This window comes from Hyaena hyaena, unplaced genomic scaffold, assembly GCF_003009895.1.
Source record: "Hyaena hyaena isolate Hyena2069 unplaced genomic scaffold, ASM300989v1 scaffold_215, whole genome shotgun sequence".
Lineage (NCBI taxonomy): Eukaryota > Metazoa > Chordata > Mammalia > Carnivora > Hyaenidae > Hyaena > Hyaena hyaena.
In genome coordinates, this window is record NW_024080846.1 from 577,820 (window position 1) to 586,928 (window position 9,109).

Here is a 9,109-nt window from a genome sequence, read left to right on the forward strand (position 1 = left end):
CCTGTATGCTAACTCTTCCCCAGTGACACATGCTTGGGTGAATGAATGGAGCCCACAGGTGGTTAAGGCTGCCAGCATGTCTGCTGGGCTTGGGTGGGTGGACCAGCTCAGAAAGGTCAGGACTACGGAGCTGCTGCCCAAGAAATGGGGGAGGGGTGGCTCTGGGGAACAATAGGTGATACTTAGTGGGGAGTGACACTTGGAACGAAGAAAGAGCACTGGGAACCCTGAAAAGCCTTGGCTGGGGAGCCCCACATCTAAACCAACACACTGCATGGCAGTCTGAATCCCAGAAATGCGACATTATCACGATGCTGCAAGGATCAAGGCATGCTCTGTAGACTACCAGGCCGGCTGGGGTAGGGACTTGGCGTTGAAAGTCTAGGCCCTGCTCGGGTTTCTGCCTTTCTCACTCCTATGATTTGAGAAAGAGCTGGGAGAGCTCCAAAGCTGTGGGTGGAGGGAGAAGCTTCTGAGGGCCGAACTGTCAGAGCCCAAACAATGGCTTTCTCTGTGCAGCTGGGCTTTGCACCTGGTGCCTGCACAGGGCCCTCTGTGCTTCTGTCCTTCCGCACACAGTGATGTCCACACAGGCGGGGCTTATAAATACCCTCCAAAGAAGAAGTGAAACCACTGGCTAGTTCTCCTTTTCTCTGCTTAGCTGGCGCCCAGCAGCTGAGAGCAGCTGGTACAAACTCACATTCCCCAGTTCAGAGGCTCAACCCGTTCTTATTATTTTATGGTTGGGAAGCTTCTGGCAAACATCCTGTTTAGAATAAAATGGGACTCAGACTGACTATCAGGGGCTAAATTTACCACCCAGAAACTTCAAACAAAATAAAAGAGAAAGCAGAGGAAAGGGCAAGACCTACCCACACACCATTCACAGAGACAGAACACCAAAGTCTTCTCAGGGTGAGCCTTTTACCTGTATGTAGAAGGTCCTGGAGCTTGTTATGATTTCAAACAGGTTGTCTCTCATTAAGAGATCACTAGACAAAGAGAAAGAAAGTTACCAGGCATGCCTGCACACATGTGGAGGACTTGATTTATCCCACGTCAAGGCTCCAGCACCCTCTCCCATAAAAGGGGGCCTCCCAGGCCATTCTTCCTCTGGTCTCTGCCTCATAAACTATGACAGGGATCCCCTCCAGCTTAACTTCCTACAGGCTCTCAGAAGGTCTCGCCATCCCCATGGAAATCCCCCACCACCAGTTCTAACAACATAATGCTCCTTTCCCTCTAAAACCTCCTGCCTAAGATCCACCACATTCCATACGACCTATAGTTGTGTGTGGGGGTGGGTGAGGTTAGGGTCTCAGATCTATAAAGTTCTTTGTGCAAAGCACTGCTTTAAGTGTTTTTTTTCAGGGTCAGAGGAACATTTTGTTGGTTTTATAAATATGTAAATATAACTAATCAATTATTCATTTTATATATTAATACATAAGATAACATTTTATATAAATATATAGGGAGAGAGAATGGACATATAACATTTTATTCGTTTCAGGTACACAAGATAATGATCCAATATTTGTATATATTGTCAACTGATCATCACAAAAAGTCTAGTTGACATCAGTCACCACACATAGTTATGAGCTCTTTTTTCTTGTGATGAGAACTTTTAGGGTCTACTCTATCAGCAATTTACAAGTAGCCAATATAGCATTATTAATTGTAGTTACCATACTGTACATCACATCCTTAGGACTTAGGTATTTTATAAATGGAAGTTTGGGCCTTCTGACCCCCTTTTCGCCCCACCCCATTTTGCCCACCCCCCACCTCCCACCTCCGGCAACCACCAATCTGTTCTTGGAGTGCTTTCCAGTATGTCATTCCATCCAATCTTTACAGCAATCCAGTAAGAACTTTATACTTTCCCCACCTTGTGGATGAGGAAACCCAGCCTCAGAGAGGCTTGTCCATGGTGCCGAAGTTTAGAGTAAACAGCAGAGCAAGGATCTGAACCCAGGTCTGACTCCAGAGTCTGTGCTTCTAATTACTCCACTACCATTTGCCTCTTCTAAGGGAATCAACTCTCATTTCCAAAGCCTTCCCCCCAACAAGCAGCAACCTCATCACCTTCATTAAATTCCTGGTCTGTGCCACCCTGTACTGGGCTAGAGACAGGGAACTAATGAGATATGGAAGGAGAGACTGGACTACTTTAAGATGCTTCAAACGGTATGAGTTTGGGAAGAAGAATCTTGACCTCTGCAAGGAAGAAGGGGAGGCGTAGCTGGTGCCCAGTGACAAACCCTAAACCAGCCAAAATTATTTGCGGTGTTGAGCGCCTGCTGTGTGTATTCAGGTGCTGTAGGCAATACACAAGGAACAAAAGGTCTAATTTCTTCCTAATAAAAGTACCAAAAAAAGCAAAACTATACAATTAGATGTTAGACTGTGTGTTCTACGCCAAGAGTCAGAATAATTCCAAAACAGGACTGATCGCAGGCAGAGTTGGCTCCGTGAATGAGGACTTGAAAGGACATGTCAGGCACTGGGCCAGTGACATGGGCACCGGGGCAAAGGAGGAGCAGGAGACTAAAGACCCACGTGGGAAGGGACAGCAAGACAGGGGGTTAGGAGGACCTGGGGCCAAATCCTGACTCCACTTGAGGAAAAGGCCTTTTAGGAATATTTTTAAATCTTTGTGGGCCTTTGTACCCCAACTGTATAATGGAGATAAGGAGACACCCCTCCTCAGCAGGCTGGTCACCACAAAGATCAATGTATGAAGTATATAAGGCATCTGCTACAGTGCAGGCCACATAGTGGTCACTTGAAACATTTCACTGACCATTATTACTTTCTGAGTAGAGACGGCTCTTCTTACTGGCTAAACTGTTTTCGCTTTTTAAATCACTCACACACATACAGTACTCTCATGTCATCAACTACTGAAGAGATGAAAGCAAAGCAGGGAGGAAATCCCCACCCTTGTCACATCTACTTTCCAAGCTACATGTTGCCTTTCAATTCAATTCAGTTCAATTCAATTTAATTCAAGTTAACAAATGTTTGTTGACTACACAGATGCCCTAACTGGGTTTGGGGAGGCCACACAGTCTCGGAGGCCTGGAACCCGCAGAGCCTTGGGGACTTCCTTCCCTGATGATCTGCAGCTCTTAATTCCTTCACTAAGAATTCGGTTTGACTCTGGCAGTGAGAGACTCAGATGAAGTACAGACCACTTAGGACTCCATGTCATCTGGGCTTGCTAAGCTGCCCAACATGCCCAGGTGGCTGTCCATCTACCTGTCTGCACTGGGCTCCCTGCGGAGCCAGGAACCATCTCTGAGGAACAGTCATGCCCAGTCATTCCTCCACCCACCATCAACCTCTGGAACCACACTTCTGGACCATCCCTCTACAGACACTTTTATGGAATACAAACTGTCACTGGGAATTTCCCTAATCTCTACTCCGCAAATGTCATTTGCAAGACTCAGTACAGCCCCAGTTCAGTCCCTGCTTCCTTGGATCATGCGGCATTTTGTTGCCACGCAAGACCTTCCTATATCTTCATGTGATAACAGTCTGCCTGCTGCGAAGGGCCTCCCTGATGATGCTCGTCTGCAATGCACAGTCCATGGGATGAAGAGACACAGTCTCTAAAGACTGGAGATTAAGGGGCAAAAGGAGGAGGACTTTTATATGTCCAGATGCCCTTGGGTTTCTACAGTTTAGTTTCAAGGGCATCTGTATCTGTATTGTATATAGGAGAGAGCCCTTGCCTGCAGGACCCAGATCCCAAACTCATCCTCTGCACCGCGGTACTAGGAAGGCAACCCATTACCCAGTGGGAAGAGGAACACATTAAAAATACTTGCTCTTCCTCTACAAGGGAGCCACAGAGAGTTGCTGTTAATCACCTTTGTGTTAAGGGGACATCTGGAACTTTGTCAAAAGGGGGAAAAGGCATAAGAAGTTCAGGGAAGAAGCAATGGAATAAGCAGTGATCTGGCCAGAAGTGCTGGTAAGTTGGAGACCTCAGGACACCATCTCTGCTCTGAGCCCTAGGCCTCCCATGCAATGAGCATCTAATTCTAACACTTGAGAAGCATCCCAACACCACTCTCTTCTTTGTTCCTACATTCTTTCTTTTTCTCCATCAAAAATTATTATTACATAGACTCAGCCCATCTCCTCAGGAGCCAGAGTAAGGCAGTGGGAAAAGATGAGCTTGGTCTCTTAGCTGCCATCAGTGTGGAAGCAGTAAGTGAGATATCAGGCCCTGTCATGCTCATGGAAGAAGATTCTTAAATAGAGCCTCAGAAGGGTAGTAAATGATGACTTAGGAGGCAGATGGGGATTCTGAACAGGAAAAAAAAAAAAAAAAAAAAAGCAGAGATTATTACCCAGATTTGACCAGACACTCATGGGTCTTAAGAACATCCTTGAGAAATATAGTGCGCAGTGGTTCTCGGTCCTGGTGGAAAAAATAAGATAGGTAAATGAGACTATCCACAGAATGCCACAACCCAGCCCAGATGACCAACGTACCTCTCTGATCGGAGGTACATCACAAACAAGGCAAAGTCTCAAAATAACGATCAAGAGAGGAAAAAGTTCTAAGAAGATATTCTGTGGCTCTGACCACAGAGTGGCTCACTGCATAGAGGGAGGGAGGAAGTGAAGGCCATGTTACTACTGATCTACAGATGCACACACAGGATGGATGCAGATAAGACAGAGGCATCCTGCAGGCCTGTGTGTGCCCACATCTCTACTCATGCACACACATGTGGGTGTCACCTGTGTCCCTCTTGCTTCCATGACCTGTCAGAAGGGCCCCAGAGTGGCTACAAACCTGCTCACACTTGAAGTAGCAGATAGTAAAGTCATCAAGTGCAAAGTAGCGACGTTTCCAGCTCTTCCGCTGAAATAAAAAGTAAAGAGCAAGACATTAATAAGAGGCCCCTTGATTCCAGAAGGTGTTCCAGTTCTAAGCTCCTGGGTATCCAGTCTGATGGAAGCTGGGCTCTCACATTCAGTGAGAGAGATGGGTGGGGGAGACTTCTTCTGATTAGAGGCAGTGCCTCGGTCATGCAGGGGTGAATGTTTAGTTCCAAACCTCTCACTGGTTTGGGAGGTAGTTTCAGAGATGGACAGCTCCTTGCAGCCAGCTCTGCCCTGTGTGCTGCCCACAACCAGCGCTCCCAGGAGTCGCCAGGACTCGCTCCGGCCCCAGCACTGACACTCACCACATTCCCTTGCTTCACGCAGTAGCCGCTCTTAATGAGGTGGGGCCCGGGGGGAACATGGCTGCCTGTTGTGGGGATGTAACTCTGAGACCTTCGAAGGATGGCGTGGGATCCGGGCTCGCTCCCCTCCTGCCCATCCCCACCGTTCTACAAGGAAACAATGTCAGGATTAGCACCTGCCCTTGCTCCTCACATGGCAAACCCCGTGCCTCACCCAGCCCTCTCGGGAGAATCTTCTCTTGCCTCTTTACCCACAATGGCAATCAAAGAAGAAATAATAAGAAAGTAAACGTTCACTTTGCTCCCATCAGGCACTGTACTGGGTGCTGTCAGAGAACAAGCTCGGGGAAGTGGGACAGACCCAGGAGAAAGGCAAGGACAGAGAAGCAAACCAGAAGGGAGGAGAAACACCCTATGGAACGAGGGACAGTGGGCTTATTTCCAGCCTCACCTGCCTTCCCCTGCCCCATTTCCCCTGTGATTTAGAAGTGCTAATCTCACGTGTACGGTGCAGGACCATACTGGCCACACTGCCTCACAATATGGTGGCCCCAATCTCTGTACTGCTGCTATTCACACCCACTCCTGTCCTGGGTTTTCTTGGCCACACCACCTGCACCGGCTCCCTCCTCCCCAACTACCTTTCCTCAGGGCAGCCCACCTCTATGCACATCATCGGCACACTACGGACACCTCTGTACCCCCACCGTCCCTCCCAGGGAGCCCCAGGCCCAGGCACCTGGTTGATAGGCGTGTGTACCACCACCCCTCCGATGATCTCGGTCTTGTAGGCCACCTGTGGCTTCTTCTCTAGGGCTGGAGGTGCTGCTAGGCTTTTCAGAACCTCGGTAGTCAGGGGCAGGCTCCCAACTTTGGGCACCTGGCAAGAAAGACAGCTTAGGAAAAGTGGGGAGGCAAAAGAGGGTTGGGGAAGGGGTAAGAAAAGCTAATGTACAAATATAGTAAGACAATCCTCTCTTCCCCAGCCCTTCCATCGATCCATTTCTGAATATGAGGAACTCTGCCAGCAGACCCCTATATGCACATGCACACAAACAATAACCGAGCACCCACTACGAGGCGGCCCTTCCCTGACTACAGACTAAAGACAAGACAGCAAACAGACATGTCCCACCCTTAGCACGGACATTCCAACAACAGAGGCCGACCAAACAACGCACAGCCAAACAATCAGAATAATTCTAAACCGTGGGGAGTGCCATAATGAAAATAAACAGGAGCTGAGATACAGAGGTGCAGGGGTACTACTTGGAATGGAATGGTGAATGGAGGGCTCCAGAGGAAGATGTTGGAACAGTAACCCAGAGACAACAGGAACCAGGAATGCAAGGAGGAGACAGCTCGCTAGGCGGGGTAATGGGTAACATACGTGTGGGATACGGCACGGAATTAGGGGACCATGAGCTTTGGAGCCCAGGGACCTGGGGTACCAACTCCTGACCTCTCACTGACTGACTGAGTGACCTTTGGCAAATCACTGAACCTCTCTCTAACCCAAAAGTGTCCCATGCAGAAAACGAACAGGGCAATAACATTCATGTCATAGTCATTGTATTTATCAAATGATGGAATATATAACTTTTACATTTTTCAAAAATAAAAAATATACATGGCCAGTTGATCTTTGAAAAACATAGATGTTAAGAGCACTGACTCTCACCACAGTAAAAACTCCATGTATAACTTATAACTCTGAAAACTCAACTACTAATAGGCTACTGCTGACCAGAAGCCTTACTGATAAGAGATTATCAATTAACACAGATTTTGTATGTTCTATGTATCATATACTGTATTCTTACAAAAATGCTAAAGAAAATATTATTAAGAAAATCATAAGGAAAATACATTCACAGTCCTGTACTGCAGATTTATCTGCATATGAGTAGTTCAAACCCACATTGTCCAGGGGTCAAGAGTATTATAAAATATTTTAATTAGCATTTCACAAATGGTACTCAATTTACAAACACAGCCCTTTTGAGCAGTTACCTTTTTTTCTCTCTTGGCAGAATTAGGGCATCATGGACAATCATATAATCACAGAATTTTTATGGCTCCTTCGACACCACAAGCTACAGGCTGCAAACTGGTGGCTTGAAGGCCGGTTCTGGCCAAACTGTGTGTTGCTGGTCCTATGTAGTATGTTTTTCAATCTACATTTCAAATATGGGATATTTTACCTAAAAATCCAGACTTCCAGCTAAGTGGCATTTCTGCCTTTAGATGGAGAACACTCTTCAGTTTGCCTCTGTCCCTATCATGCTCCCCAACACTGAAGCCACACGCCACGTGCTGTTTATCCTCATTTTGTTTTTCTTCCTCCTTGCTCATTTCATTCATTTATTCTGGAAATTCCAATAACATCTTTCATTTTGTAAGAAAGTAAGAGAGGCCTAGGCCAGTCAAGTCAATTGCCCAAAGCCATGGTTAATAACTGAACAGAGACAGGGTGCCTGGGTGGCTCAGCTGGTTAAGTGTCCAACTCTGGCTCAGGTCATGATCCGATAGTTCATGTCAGCTGTGCTGACAGCTCAGAGCCTGAAGCCTACTTTGGATTCTGTGTCTCCCTCTCTCTCTGCCCCTCCCCCACTCATGCTCTGTTTATGTCTCAAAAATAAACAAACATTAAAAATTTTTTTTTAATAATTTTAAAAAATAATTGAACAGAGACTAGATCCTAACTCCCTGCTAGGACACAATGTCCACAGCATCATAAAGCCCATCCTTCACAAGAATTCATACCCTGTGCAGATCTGCAGACATGAGTAAGGCTAACATCTTCCACTTCTATGGCCTTGGGAATCAGAAGGACCTAATAATCCAGACCTTTCAAGAGCTCATACCTCAGGGCCCTTTGAGAACTCTGCCAGGGATGAGACTGAGGGCTACTCCATTCATTGTGTTCAAAGAGTTAAGACCACTGTGATTACACTGGAACCCCAGAAAGATGAGACCCCTCTTGCTGGCCTGTGCATTCCACTTACATAGACAAGGGTGCCCTCCACCTACCAGCTCTCCAGACAGAGCCAGAAATCCACCTTCTCTCCCTTCCAGCTGTCTGAACCACAGTTCCCACCTCAATGGGTCCCATTCAGGGCCATACAACGTGCCAAACTCTGCTGTATGGTCTCTATCTCAAGCAATCTGATGAAGCAGGCATTATTTTCTCCACTTTATAGATCAATGAAAGCTCATAAAAGTGTTTCCCCTAGAACTGCCTGGCTCTCCATTGCTAAATGCCACACTACCTACTTATCCCACCCTTTCTTTCCCTGAGCTTTGCTACAGTGTGATGGGACTCCTTTAGGGATGTTGATTCTGTCTGGGATGTTTACTGATATCATCACCATGAAGCAACAAAAGCTCCCCGGAAATGACCTAAATGACTTCCAGCAAAGAAGGAGGGAAGTAGCCTTTTAGAGTTCCCAGTGGCCAGGAAAGGACTCACAGAAGCTTAGCTGTTGTATTGCCTCTCAGAGTCTTGTCATCATGGGCTGCTTCTGACCATCTTCCTGGAACCTTTGCAAAGCTTCCAGCTTGTGGAGGGCAAACCCCACAATAACTGTGCGCCAGAGCTTGAAACCAATGTCATTCTTTTGGTTTGTCCATATCCCCAGAGGCCTAATTAAAGGTGTGCCCTCTTCCATCCTCCTATGGAGTATTCTCTGATGGGGGAGATCCTTATGAATCTGATTTGCAATGTGAAATGAAAATTACAGGGACACAACGCCAGCTCAGTCACTGGAGCATGTGACTCTTGGTCCTGGGGTTATAAGTTCAAGCCCCATGGTGGGTGTAGAGGTGAAAGAAAGGAAAGGAAGGGAAGGGAAGGGAAGGGAAGGGGAGGGGAGGGAAGGGGAGGGGAGGGG

General features: G+C 47.0%; 1 protein-coding gene across 6 annotated transcripts in view; it reads right to left on the minus strand.

Moving 5' to 3' along the window:
• The window catches only part of PLEKHA2 (pleckstrin homology domain containing A2), a 74,720-nt gene that overhangs the window by 10,938 nt on the left and 54,673 nt on the right, over nucleotides 1-9,109 (minus strand). For all 6 annotated transcript variants that reach the window (XM_039242508.1, XM_039242509.1, XM_039242511.1 and 3 more), the window contains 5 exons: nucleotides 5,956-6,096; nucleotides 5,217-5,363; nucleotides 4,823-4,891; nucleotides 4,371-4,441; nucleotides 929-992 (listed from right to left, as the gene is read on the minus strand). In XM_039242508.1, coding sequence (XP_039098439.1) covers nucleotides 929-992; nucleotides 4,371-4,441; nucleotides 4,823-4,891; nucleotides 5,217-5,363; nucleotides 5,956-6,096 — 492 coding nt within the window. The remainder of the gene's footprint in view (nucleotides 1-928; nucleotides 993-4,370; nucleotides 4,442-4,822; nucleotides 4,892-5,216; nucleotides 5,364-5,955; nucleotides 6,097-9,109) is intronic.